Raw genomic sequence first — 14,744 nt, forward strand, 5'->3', positions numbered from 1 at the left:
GAAAAGAAAATATGTGGACCAGTGACAGCAGATAAAAGTAAGAAGTAGTCACCAACACCACAGAGAGCTTTAAAGGAATTCAAGGCTGAAATAGCTGATTTACTTAAAACGGTCACCTGAGATTAGAGAGTACCATTTTTAAACAAACGTGTTCCAAGAGAGGTTCAGAAAACAACATCTGGGTAAATATGACTTGTCTGGGAAGAGTTAAAAAGGTTTTCATAAAAGGAAGTCTTGCCTCACAAACATAAGGCAGTCCTTTGAGGGGATCAAAAAACACTTGGATAAGGGTGATCTGATTGATCTTGGATTTACAAAAGGCTTTCAACAAATTCCTTCACCAAAGGCTTTAAAGACAACTAAGCAGCCATACCATAACATGGCTTAGAAGTATAAGGTGATACACATTGGGGAAAACCCAGTAATTCACATATAAAACATTGAGCTTTGAACTGACTATCCTCAGACAAGATTTTAAGATTTTAAAAGTTAGTTCCATGAAAATATCAATTCGGCCGTGCCTGAAAAAACAAATCAGGTGTTAGCAACATTGGGGTTAGCACCTAGAGAACAAAACAGATTATAACATCCTGTTATTCTGTAAATCCCAATTTCGTCTGCTGTCTGAAGACTGTGGGGTATTCCAAGCCCCCATCTCAAAAAGGTTGTAGAACTATAGAGGACACAGAGAGAGGCAATGAGGATAATGAAAGGTATGAGACAGCTTCGTATAAAGCTGTTACTATTCTATTCTTCTTCCCTGGGAAAAAAAAAAAAAAAAGTGAATGAGATGAATATGCAGGAGCTGTATAGAATAAGTGCCTGGAAAGTGTGGCTGGGGATTGCTCACTCACAGTTTCCTCTGATCCAAGAAGCAGGGGACACCAGATGAACCTGTAGGATTCAGAGTCAAAGACTCACAGTGTAGATAGGGATGACTTCCTACAGTAAGCTATAGATGCTAAAAGTTACGTGGGCTCAAGAGAAACCCACATGGAAAGGTTAATGGAAAAGAAATTCTTAACTGTTTATTAAGTACAGAGGAACTGCATCCAGCTGTGAAAGCTTTTTGGAGGCTGCCTAATCAAAGTAGTGTGCATTTTCCATGTTCTTCTTTTTTCATAAGGAACCCAAAGACAGCATTTTAAGGTAGATGGCATCAGTTTGGTCTAAGTGTGGCTATTCTTAGTTTATCACAGTTCATCAAGACTAATGTGCTAGATTTTTTGACTGGCGGTTCTCACAAGCAGATGAGCAGGTGGGGACCTGGAAATCTTTCCATACAGATCTCATCATAGAAGATCAGATTCAAGCCAAAGCTTTACCTGTATTTTGGGCAGAGGTAAACATTAGGTGAATTCTGCCATTTGTCATTTGTCAAGTTCATAAAGTTATTTTTTGTGACATAAAATTTTTAATCAATTGTTGCCTATAATCAGTTTTAATGACATGATGAGATAGTGGTAGTGATTAAGTGTCTGTTGTTGACATTAGCTTTAGAGTTTTCAGTGGATTTAAAAAATTATCTCAGCGTTTATGCAATTTATTTATGCTATAGAGACCATAGAGACCAAAAGGTCAAACTCAATGTATGACTCCACTTTTATCATGATGTCCAGTTTCTGACCAGCATTTAGAAATCCCAAAGGGAATGTACAACAAGATAAGACTAGCACTAAAAAGCAAGATATGCTGTGGCATAAGCATTTAGGAAAGTCATATAAGGCAAAGGAGAGTTGTTAATGCCTATGGAGTATTAGTTGTTAGATTAGGACATAGGAAACTTTGGGTCTCCCCATCATGGGAATAGTTCGGTTAGAGACTTCAAAGGTTTCTCTTACTGCAAAGCAAGGAACAATTTCTCTCTCAGAAGAAAAAAAGCAGCAATTTACTTGGAATTGTTTTCATAAAACCCCTTCGACATCCTGACTAGAAAAGATATTTTGTTCTCCTGTCAGAATCACATTTTTTGCCAGATCAAGCAGAGTCCTGTATCAGTTTAGAAGTCCCTAAAGCTTTGTCATTATATTGGGTTACTCTTAAAGATTTTGGGATTTGAGTTTAAAAAATATATCATTACATTTTTTTCAGAACTTGTTCTGGAGTAATTAGTGCTACACAATATATATACAAATTCAGCAGAAAAGCAATACTTTTTCTTTGGAGAGAAGAGATCTTACAGATGTTATGGTGTTATCTATTGTTGCCATTACTTCTGCAAGATTATTTAACTTCTAGCACGCCATGTAGATTTCACCAATTAGAAGCCAGTAGGACATTAAACACTACAGTATTCAACTTTAAGGATCTAAAAAACTAGCTCACAATGTTGTAGACAACTGTTCATTTCACTTTTAAGATAAATTTCTCTATGGTTTCACATGGTGTTTTTAGCCAGAACTATTGGCACAATTTTGCTATGTCTTTTGCAATGGCACAATCAAATTTAAAGTGCTTCACTCTGCTCTTTTGCTTTAGAGACACCAAAGAAATGATGGGGATTAACTTCAAGGAACACCAGCTAATGATACTTCAGCAGCTGTATGAAGACATTTCATCTATGTCATACAAGAAAATAAAACATTTCCTGGTGTTCTGACTGAGCAATGACTAATCAATGACTGTTCAGTTTTACAATTTTACACATTCTGTTCTATGGTCAAAGGAGGCACAAGCATCTATATCAAGTACAAATTCCCACCAAATGTATGACCATCCAAATAAAGAGGTTTTTCTTCTTGTTTTCTACAGTAAGTATATGAAGAAGTGCAGAAACAGAGATCAGATTTGATTACTCCCTTTTATCAAAATTATAAAGAAGAGCCTAACACAAGCTCAAAACATCCTAACAGTAATTAAACATATAAATTTAATGATAAATTTGTAACTTTTGAAGGGCTGATTATTATGTGAATAATTTTCCTTAAAATAGGAGTTTATTTTTGCATTTACTAGAGTGTCATTGGGCAGTTTTTTCAGCTATAAGAATCTTATTGTCATAAGAGAATCTATAAAAATATGCACCATTTGGCAAAAGGGAGGAGATTTTATCTGAAGTAGGATTCTGTCATGGGAAAGACTATTTGCTGTAGTAGCAAACCAACATTGCATAAGATAACAAGAAGCAGACAGCCACCTTGAAAGGAGTTATTTTAAATGAGGCGTCTTCACTCAGAGGATGTCTGGCAAAGCTTCTTTAAAGACTATTTCCTTTCTGAGTATGATTTCTCTGCTAGTATTTAATAATATGGCAAGCTGTGCTTGGTTTGCTTCCCCAGAGCCTTTGACTTGTAGTCAATAAGGAAAGCACTTTTCTTCTCATTAAATCCTGATATTTAAAGAGTGACACGTTCCTCTGTTTGATTAGGGAGCTTGTTTTCATCCAGTCTTTGGGTTACCTTACTGCCTTCAGAGGATCAAGTGCCTAAAAGCCTGTTTATTTTTCCAGCCATAATATTTCAGTTTAACAGAAATATTGCCTCTACCTTGACATTTTGCCTAATGGCCTTTAAAGAACATTGCTGTAGTGTAAGGAAACATGACTCCAAGGGACACTGAATTGACAGACACACCAGCTTAGGTTTAAAAGCTCAATGATTACCAGCTACTTACATGCAAACTTGAGTGTTTCCTGAAGACCTAGAACCAGCCAACTGAAAACATCTTGTACAGAAACTTTAGCAGAATTTAGGCTCTGGGAATCTGACATCAACCCCCACCAACCTGGGTCTGAAAGTAAGAAGTGTTTATTTCAGAAACTAACCTAGCTGTTAAAGATGTTTCTGCCCACCTGCTGAACACACTCCTTTAGAACCAGGTTAGTTCAAAATGCAACGTGATGTATGCCAAGCTAACTGACTTTGGGCTGAGGTGAGCAGAAATGCTATCAGTTGTTAACACTCAGCTAGGGGAATACTCATCCCCTGCTGAAGAACAGTCACCTCTTACACCACTCCTAGACCTAGAGAAGCTCAGCTATTTACAGTCTGCATTACCCCAAGTCATCAATGAGGAACAGAACTGAACTCAAGTCTTTTAAGGCACCAGCATATTAACTTCCCACTTAATCTATTTTTTTTAATGCTTATAGTAAGGTCCCCTTTAACAACACAATGCAAATCATTCACTGATAGCATCAGTAGAGATATCTGATACTTCATTCCACTGATCCTCTTCCCCTCTCTGATATGAAAGGGAACAGGCTGCATAAGAACAGGTATTATTAGGGTCCAAAAATAATTCAAGTCCTTGCTAAACAGCAGTGCATATTAAACTATACTAAGGTTTGAGAGAACCAGCAAAAGAAGCAATTCCAAGATAAGGAAGTATTAAAGCTTTTCTTATTTGGGGCTTTTTTTGCATACCTGCAGTGCTGCAGAAAGTGCATGTGGGGTAGAAATTAGTATATCAAGCCTAGTTCAATCTAAGTGTATCAAATATTCAGAGGATGTACATGCTATTTCACTTGAGATTCTGCTTTCTTCTTTGTTTGGAGTATGAATGCAAGAAAAGGGTAAATAGAGTTTAAAAGGTCTAGCACCATTTACTAAAGTAAACTTACATCCTAAATTGTCACTGGGAAATGTACACTTTTTGCTGTTGTTTTGATTTAGCTGTCAGAAGAATCACGTTTAAATACAGCCTTTTCTGCCTCATGGCTGAGTCTCTTTGTGTGCATTTCCTCAACTTTACTTACTTGACTTTGAAGGTGGGCCGAGCATAGAAATCTGACGAAAGAGTGGGCTGTGCCCTTGATCCGAGGGAGCTCTTGCACTCTTCTCAATGACTGCATTTGCTAGTGCAGTACATAGCAGCAGCAACAGTGTGGTGCTCTGGGTCTCCAGCTCTGCCTGGCAGACTAATCTCCAGCTCGCTGAACATCTGCAAGACAAATTTTTCATGTTCTCCTGTAAATGAATGCTGCCTAACTGCACAAGGAAAATGGGCACAGGGGATTATCTCTGCATTGCTATGAGTGGAGGGGCGCCTTGGGGCTTTAGACTGCAAGGTGGCAAGGAGCAAAAGCAGCCTTTGCAAATCGCCAAGGTAGGATCATGAGAGAAAGATCTTATCGGTGTTGCTGTGAACACAAGGGAAGAAAAGAGTTTGTTTAAATAGATACTGCTTCCAGTGAAATGATTAGCGTGGATCTTATTGTGATGCTTGTTTGAATTTACTAAGATGTTTTGCAGAGATTCTACAGGTGCTGATTACGTTTGTTTCAATGAAAAGGAATTACTGCTTTTTCATAGCTTGCAAGTATTGCAAACTTTCTTAAATGTTAAAGGTTTAAAATTGTGAAATGAGGTATGCCTTTCAGCTCCTGTTTTATTTGCTGAATGTTTTTGAATGTACTCAGCATATCGCAAGACTGAATCTCGTACTAGAAAATGCTGTTTCAGTCTTCTATTTATGAGACTTTTTCTACTCTAGGCATAGAATAAATACAGCTTTATCATGAGAAAATGTTCTTACTATTTTAGGAGCGTGGAAAGCATTACACTGAGTTATCTCTAGTTTTGGAAAGTTATTCAGTCTTAGAAGCAGCTTTAAGAGATGCCAAACATTCCCACTTATATTTCATGAGCAACAATGAAAATTACTGAATGCTTTATAAATTATCTTCATGTATAAAATGAGTGCAAAACAGACAGTAGAAATTCAGCATAAATAAAACATAAGAAGTGGTAAGCCCAAGTTGCAAAAACAATAGTTGAAGAGTAGTTTTGTTAAAAATAATCTCTGCTCACTCCATTGCAACAGCTTCTCCACTGGTGCAACAATGAAGATTTGTCACGGTTATTGAGGCTTATGTAACTGTATGAAGCTGTATTTTATTCTCCTAGACAAGAGGGACAAATTTTGTCCAGAGCTTTGAGATCAGCAAAACATTGCTGGCAGAAACTATACTGGGACTGATCATCATACAATGAATTCTGCCTCATTAAACTCAGGAAGAGAGATTAAAATGTATCTTATCACCTTTTAGTACATTGAGTGTGAAGGTTTTGTACATTGATATAGCATTTTACATCAGCGGTTTGGCTATTTAAATTCTCACTTTCTCAGACTGTCAATATATTTATTAATGAGGTACATTTTATTTACTGGAGCAGTTAACTTTTTCACCAATAGCAGAAACAGTATACTGAGCGTATGCATAATTTTTTCTCATTACTGTTAAGTTTTTTGTTTGCTTTTATATTTTGCAAAACTTTAACATGTCGAAATTTTTTTCCTACCGATGGGCAACTGTTGCTTTATAAGTCACTGATAATAGATGACAGTGGAATCCTGCCATCTAGTGAAAACTTGTAGCTAAAACTTCAAAAATTATAAGTAACGGTAAAAGGCAAAGGGCCTTGATTACATAAGATAAAAGTTAAAAGCACAGTAGTTTGAACACAAGATTCTGATTAAGCTTTACTTTTCCTGATAAAAACGAGCTACATATTTTTTGTTTGTTTCATAATCACATCCCAGACTGTGGCATTTAAGTCTGGATTCTGTTTTACTACTAAAATTTGGGACTTGAGAACTAGATGCATGGTAACAGTCATAACTAATAATGGGAAAATCCACCAGTAAAGTATATTTAGACTTATGAAAAAAAAGAGTATTTTTAGAAGAAAAACCAAAGAAGCACGACTTTGTTTTCTTGCAACTGAACCAAATCAAAAGGCCACATAATACAACACTACAGAACACCCTTTGTCGGCGTACATGTGTATCAGCAGACGTGTTGCAGGCATGGTGGGTTGGATGCTTTTTGAGTTCCAGATCAATCATTTCTCCATGCTTAAACGTTGGTCAGGATCAGTGAGATTTGAAAATTGACAACAGTACCTGGCTGAAAACCTGAAACTTAGTTGACAGGCAACAGCTTTCTCTGGGACTCACTCTGTCAGCAAGGTTTGTTGCCCTTCCTGGGGAGCCAGGGCTCTATCAGAGGGGCGCAAGACCTGGGTTTCCAGGTCAGAACCACCACCAGGGCGAGGCAGAGTGAGGTGGGGGGGTTGGCAGCTACCCTGTGTATGACCGTTTTGGGGGAGAGGCAGTATTTTCAGCTTTCATTCTCTTATCCATGAAAACTGAACCTAATAACTCATGGAAGAGTCAGAAATTATTCAGTTAGTGCATACTAATTTTTCTACTGGCTAAAAAACCCAAATGCTGTGTTTTCTAAACACAATAAAAATTTGTGGCTTTTTTGTTTTGGTTTTTTTTTCAGTTCGAGGTTCAGTTCAAGATTTCCAGTTCCAGGTACTGCACTGTAGGATAACTTTCCCAAAGCCAGAGACGGTCGGGGAATCTCAGTACAATAGTGACCCTAGATGGCTAAGAATTCGAGATATATAAGAGCGAAGTGACACATGATGTCCTTTCTGTTTCCATTGGGAAATACATGAAAGCAGGCTTTTTAAAATATAACGAGGGGTTTTTTTCTTGCAAATTTCTTTGCAGTTTTTAATTTGAGATATGTAAAAACTGTATGTACAAAATAATGAATTACTTTCTGGACCAGCATTTGAAAGAAATTCCTATGAGTTCTTCTACTAAGACTTAACAATACCAACTATGCCTTTAAGAAACATCTCATTTGCAACTGGTAATTTAATGGAGTTGTCCTATAGATGATTTAGACTTATAATTGAACCATGATGTAAGTCCATTAATTTATCTGGTTGCAGTAAAGGCAAATTATTCCCAGCATATTTGTTACCTACACCAATCAGCAATTTGATGAACTCATTGTTTGTATCTGTCAGAGTCTTGCTAATTTAAGTTTGGGAACTCAACTGAATAGTTCTAGTATTCAAGGACAGTAAGTTCCATGACTCAGACCTCTAAGCACTTCAAAGGAAATTCAGTCCTCTTTTTCCCATTGGTATCCTAAAAGTAAAAATCATCAGATGCCGAAAATTCTGTATGATCAGTCGTGTTGTAGGTTTTCCTGCTTGAGACATCGGGGAAACTAATGTTATTGAGACAAGGTGCCTCACTTATTATTGAATTCAGATCATCTTGGTTCTGGAAGTACTCCAGTCCATATGTAGTATATGCGGATAGATTTCTACATACAAACACTCAGCAAGAACACTATCTTCATGTTGTCCTATTTTAGACCTATGAGAGCATTCATCCTGATCTCTCCTTGATTCATCATCAGTATAACAATAGGAAGTTACATAAGGGCAAACACACAGCTATATTTTTTTAAGTGCTGACAGATTTTCTGTACTTTTTCAGGAACTTTTTTCAACTAAATTTTTAGAAAAATAAAATAATATTTTCCTTCCTTTTACTTCTATCATGCCAGTTTGCCAGTGTATAACTATAATTATAATGCCTATCCTCTAAAATGTTATTTGAAATAACTTAATGGATATTTTGAAACTCTTACCAATGTGATTTTGCACCCTGAAAATATTTGCTCTTCTATGGACATTTTCTTAAGTCCAAACATGACAAATATCACACAGTGTTCCATTGTCTTGCAAACATTAATTATAGTCCTAACGAATCCTACAAAATACTTTGATAATTCAGGGTTCAAATCCAACAGCCTCAACTAGGCTTCATGCAAAATTTACACAGTTTGTGACTATTTTGCTAGTTTCTGAAACAGGCTTTTTCTGCTGCACAAATACTAGCTTTCCCTTTGGCTCAGCAATGATGTTAAAACTGGCCTTGGTCATTTTAGACTTGTGCACTTGTCCATCAAAACACTCAGATTTCAATTCAAGTCTCAGTTTCATCATTTTGGATTCATTGGAACCTGAAACTGAAAGTGAAACTCAAAGACTTGAGAACAAGCTGAACCCACAGTGTGAAAAGTTGATGTCTGAATATGCTTGCTTTATGCTGGATGTATAGGGAGGTGGGCTCTGTTGTGGTAGTTTGACTTTCTCCCTGCATTTTTCTGAAATAATTGACACATGCAGAACAACCCCAAGTGGCTTTCATAAAGCTGACTTTTATACTGTTCTGTGTTTCAGATCATCTCCATATGACATGAAGTCATCTTGGAGTTGGTGCTTTCGTTCTGTCTGCTTCTGAAAATATACTTGTTAAGACATAGTCAAGTATTGACATATAGTCAATATCATATTATATGCAATTCTGTTTGAAATGAAGGTGCTCAGCATGCTGTGTAACAGCTCGGTGCTCAGATAACATGACCCTGCTGATATTTCCTTATTTGTATACATTTTTAACAGAATTTAAATGCAACTTTATGCACTAGCAGTAGGACAGAGCAAGCCATGTTTAAAACATGCTAGTTCAACTTTGGCAGCAAAGAAGGGGAGGTTAGAGTTAACCTACATGATTTTAAACACAACTTGCCTTACTTGGACTGTATTTAAAACAGTTTGTTTAAATTTGCTAGCTAATGCATTTCCAAACATAGTTTGTTTTTGCAGCCTGGACAAACTCTTATTCTCAAATTCATTCTTTAGGCCATCTGACACAACCAGTATTTGCTGATATACAGAAAACCCTGTAAGACATATTTACATATTCTTTCACATATAGAATTATGTGGAAAATTGTGGGTTTATTTATATTTTCTGGAGGAGATTTTTACTCTGTTATGAGCCTTGACCCAATTTAATAACCAGTAAATTTTTACACCGGTTTGGATGACACAGTTCAGCTTCTACTAAGTAAATGACAAAACTTTCATTGACAACTAGGAAGAATCTGGGCTTTAAAGGGGCCAGGTTAATTTATTTTGCAAAACAAAGGAACAAATTTAAGTAATCAAATCTAACTAAAATAGACCACTGCCAAATAACTCTGTTCCTGAAAATCTGTCATCACTAGTTAGAAAAATAGTGAGGAAAAAAATATTATACACCTTTACCAGCAAAGGTTCATATGTATTTCCAAAGGCTACAGGTCTGCATTTCCTAGTTTCAAACCTTTGCATTCCAGCTATTGTGCCAATGGAAATGTTTAGTACTGAAGTCCCATCTAGTTGTTTAAAAACTGCAGGCTGAACTACCACATGATTGTGTACAGGTTTTGGATATGCTGAACTACATACCAAGCTGGTTTTGGCATGCTTTCCACAGTATTTAGGCAAATACAAGCATGCTTCAGATACATGGTAGTATTCATTTGTGCTTGTTTCCAATAGTTGTTTTTCCAACTCCCTTGCTAGGAGATTATTCAATGGACTAGAGTGAATGACATAATTCACACTGATTTAAACTAAGCAAACTAAAAGAAGCCAAGCATTGTACTCCTACTAAATTAGATTAGCTGCTTTGTATAGACCTTTGCTTCATTTTTTAGTTTCTTAGCTGCAAACATTTAAAATACACTGCATGACATAATTATATTTCATTGTTCTGTATTTTCTGCCAGTGCATTCTTATTGTGAATTTGAATGTAATAGTAAGACTTCTGGACAAGTTCACATTAAAATATCATAACAGGAAATGTTGTTTACAAAGGCCTTTAGGATTGTGTCAGATTGTTTGAGAGGATACAGATAGAAATTTATGCATATCACAGAAGGGCTTTCTTCCAAATAGAGAACTCAGTGTTCTTCGTATTTACAGCAGAAATATTTGGAGTCGAAAACATTCTGAGGGACCATATTTCATAGGGTAAATGCTTAACACTCTATAAAATAAGACTGATTTGCAAAGATAGCTTCAACTTTAAGAGGAACAATTCCGTGCATGGAATTAACTGTGGACAAAAATGATAACATTTAGATTGCAACCAGTACTTACAAGCACTATTCATTGGCTGGAATGAAACTGGCAGTAAACCCCCCTCCCCAGATATCAGCTTGAAGGTTTTAAATTTCAGATCTAATGTGCACAAGTTACACAGTGGATTTCTTTTTCCTTTTCTGTAATTTTTCCCATCTGTCCTATTTCATTAGAATCTGTAGTCCATAGTAAGTGTGGATGTTAGGATGGGACTAATGCACATTTAGACTGAAACACTTCAGCATGCACCAAAAAAAAATCAAAGTGCTATTTTTTGGTTACCTGCCAGTACAACATGTTGAGCATGAAAGCCAAAAATCTTCAAAAAACCTCAGCACCTTGCTCTCAGTGGGGTGCTAAGAAGAGGGAAGAAGTGGCTGCTTTATTTGTTGCTTATGTGGAAGATAAATTATAACGAAAAACTAGCTCTAAGCTTCCCTGAGCCAATGGGATTATACCTGAGCTCTCCACAATGTGCTACAGTCCTGGGCATAGCACAGAATCTTTTCTTTTTTCACAGGGAAACACTGTCTACATGTCACCTTTCTGTTTCCACAAATGTATTTTGAATTCTTTAAACTTCCTTGTTTGATAACTCTTTCCTGCATCTAGGATGGGGTACGAAATGCACAGGTAACCTTTTGCTTAGTAAGTTTTATGTCACCCTGGGCCGCAGAGCTGTAGAATCATTATTTTATAAACTTGCCTTTTTCTACGTATATTTGATAAATATGGTGACACTTAGAAGGCTGGATGCTTTGTTGTTGGTGGCTTTTTAAAGTACGTTTTTATATTACAAGTAATTAGGAGATGAACTGGTGATGGGTCAAAGCTATGATGAAAGTATGTAAGCTATGGTTTCTATACTGCTGGCTTCATTTGATATGTTCTCTATAACATAAACATGCCATGTATGGCATACATTGCTGCAATAATGAATTTCAAGAAACTTCTAAAATGAAGATAATGCAAGACAATCAGAATTCCATTGTGGCACTTTACTGTAGCAGAGGGAAAAGTAAAGCAATGAGAGGGGAACATAATTTAATAAAATCAAATTTCCACTTCCTAGTACTCTGTCTAATACAAGGACTATCAGGAATTGCTTATTGTCTGTAGGCAAACGTAGTAAAGCGAAATCTTTTTAAAAAAACAACAGTTGAAATTGCTATAAAGGAAGGAGTTACATTTTTTCCCATTAACTCAATGGGAGTTTTGTCATTGACTTCACAGGACAAGGGACTGCGCCTCAGTATGTATAATATGGTGCAATTATTTAATTAGAAGCAGATATCATGAATAAAAATTCTCATTGGAAAGGGTGTAGCAGTTTTTGCTAGGAATCTACTTACTACAGTTTTCTGTGTCTACCAGAAGTCATTCCCTTCAAAGGAACAAAAAACTTTGGGGTATTCAGACAACACTTAAAAAATGTAACATTTTTCAAGTTATTTGGTAATTGTACATTTCATTTCTAAGCTGTCCTGGAAGTCTTCATCAGGACAAAACTTGAGCTGAAGACATTTAGTTTGCTTATCTAAAGAAACTGAAATGATTGCTAATAATAGGTACTAGACTGACATTACTAGAAACTAGAAGACATTTATTACAAGACTGATAATGTACCAGTGTAAGCTAAGGAGAAAATTTAGACTGTGGACATACCTCTCAGTAGCAATTGTTTACTCGTTGAAGAGACTACTTTTAACTGCCCTCTTGCTTTCTTAAATTCTGCAAATAGACAGGCTTGTATTGATTGAAATGAGCAGGTATTTCTTAAGCGAGTTAGACATCAGGGCTTTCCAAACTCACCTCATTTTTCTTGAGAGCTCAGGGAACATAGAACCACAAAACGGTTTGGGTCAGAAAGACCTTAAAGATCACCTAGTTCCAACCCTCTCACTAGACTAGGCTGTTCCAAGCCTCATCCAACCTGGCCTTGAACACTTCTAGGGATGGGGCATCCACAACTCCTTCAGGCAACCTGCGCCAGTGTTTCACCATCCTCTCCCATAGAAGCAGTTCATCTAGAAGACTTGAGGTGTAGAAACCTCCAGGTTAGGATAGGAGGAGGACAGTGAGAGGAGTGCCAAGCAACTGTGGGTGGCAACCTTTTCAGCAGGCACAGCTGCAGCTGGACAAGTCAGACAGTAACTCCTCATGCTGGCACACCCATCTTGTACATGCATCTTCAACAGTTTAACAAACTTCATTTTGGAAAGGCTTTAAGGGTCCTGCAAAAAATCCTGCTTTTCTTCCAGAATAAAAGGATCTATATGAAGAATTGTGCAACAGTGATTATAATGGTTGTTTATAACTGTACAATATCAGGTGTTTCCAAGATGTACTGCAATCAAGGGGAATCACATAATGAGTTTTATTAGTTTTACTAGACCACCACCACTGGTGCTCCTGAAGAGATCATCTCTCCATTTAACCCTCTAAATCATCCTCTTCTCTGCCATAAATTCTTGCTCTGCTTTCTCTTATTCTTTTGGTACTACTTTGATTTAAATACAAAAGTACAGCTACCTACTGAAGCATCACTTTCAGTGAATTCACTGAAAATTGTGGGCGAACAATGCCTCAGATTCAAACTGTGTTACTTGGTTAGAAAAGTGCCCATCAGCTTCCTTTGGACTAGAAGAAGTAACAGGAAACTTTCTGCTTTGAATAAGCTTTCTCATCGCAGAAATCTCTGAACTACTAGAGCTTAACAGATGTAGCTGAAATAGACTGATCAGCATTTTGTTCCACAAATTGCATTATCCTATTTTACAGAGATCACTGCAAGGACTAGCTGCCATAAGCCACTGATTTAATTACAGAGGATGCATATGGAAATAATCTGAAAGGGATAAATAGCTTTATAAATTATCACATATTCAGAATGATCTTCCCACACACTGAAGTAATACTTGCAGAACAGTTAACATAAGACTCGTTTACAACATTATTCAAATTAGAAATAGCCTATTATTAAGCACAGAATGTTTTAAGCAAATTCTAACATATAATACTATTTAATACCTAAGAGCCTTACAGAGGAGCAGCTGTTTGACATCCTTCACTGAAAAAAGCCTGGAGTTTCAGAATTGTTTGCTTTCCGAAAAACTTGATACTTAGGAAATTAGAATGGTTTCACCTAAATCTCAGTCAGTGCAATAAATATGTTATGCTGAACAATGCAAAATGAGCCATTCCCAACCTTGGAGGGGTTTGTTACCATAGTACATCATAAAAAGTGTTCTCTCATCGTATCCACACTGCCAGCCAAAGTTAGTCTTTAGAGGTGCTGTGTGTGTGTGTTCACAAGTATCTAGGGGAAGATACTAGTCACTGGAGTGAACTGGAAATCAGAACTACAACACTGTTTCCTTTCAAGCCCCCAAATCCCTTAACTAATTGAATTAGCAGTGTGCCTTTATGTCCTGATTGAATCATTACCTCTTCATGATACCGACTTCTTATTGATTATCACTAGATGGTGCTCTTATTCACAATGCCCAAAAATCATCGGTAAGTGAATGTAAAGACAGTTACACCTTGGAGAAATTTTGGCTCCTAGCTTTAATGTTTTCTTACTGAAGCTTTTAGGTATTGTTCGGCTCAGTACCTCCCAGATCAAAAAATTTCAAAGCATAGAGCTAATGTCTTCAAGATAAATACATAAAACAAGCCAGGAATCACATAGTACCAAATTAATCAAAATAATAATACCAAATTAACCATTCCAAAACATCCTTTCACTTTACTTCTTATTCCCTGTGTACAATAGAATGTAATCCCCTTAAGGAGGGGCTCCATAAATTTTTACTAGGGTTTGATATGTGGTTTCATAACACTATAATTAGGACACTATTTGATGTTTTTTAAAAACAAACAAACAAACAACTAAAAAGGAATATTTCCAAAAGCTCTCAGAAAAGGCAGTCATTAAGAAAAAAACAGAAAAAATATTTCTGCACCTATTTTACACCATTTTATGAACATTCAGTAGTAATACTATGCATG

The 14,744-nt window shown here is 36.6% G+C and overlaps 2 protein-coding genes across 4 annotated transcripts in view; one reads left to right on the forward strand and one right to left on the reverse strand.

Moving 5' to 3' along the window:
* SEC24D (SEC24 homolog D, COPII coat complex component) overlaps positions 1-14,744 on the reverse strand; it is a 119,815-nt gene that overhangs the window by 60,837 nt on the left and 44,234 nt on the right. Inside the window, exon 3 of one of the 3 annotated variants that reach the window (XM_051619424.1) lies at positions 4,697-4,881. The exons of the other annotated variants lie outside the window; for them this stretch is intronic. The gene's annotated coding sequence lies outside the window, so the exon portion shown is untranslated. The remainder of the gene's footprint in view (positions 1-4,696; positions 4,882-14,744) is intronic. 3 annotated transcript variants of the gene reach the window in all.
* Positions 4,918-14,744, forward strand: part of SYNPO2 (synaptopodin 2) — an 85,431-nt gene continuing 75,604 nt past the window's right edge. Inside the window, exon 1 of the mRNA XM_051619435.1 lies at positions 4,918-5,046. Coding sequence (XP_051475395.1) covers positions 4,918-5,046 — 129 coding nt within the window. The remainder of the gene's footprint in view (positions 5,047-14,744) is intronic.

Source organism: Apus apus, chromosome 4 (assembly GCF_020740795.1).
Source record: "Apus apus isolate bApuApu2 chromosome 4, bApuApu2.pri.cur, whole genome shotgun sequence".
Classification (NCBI taxonomy): Eukaryota; Metazoa; Chordata; class Aves; order Apodiformes; family Apodidae; genus Apus; species Apus apus.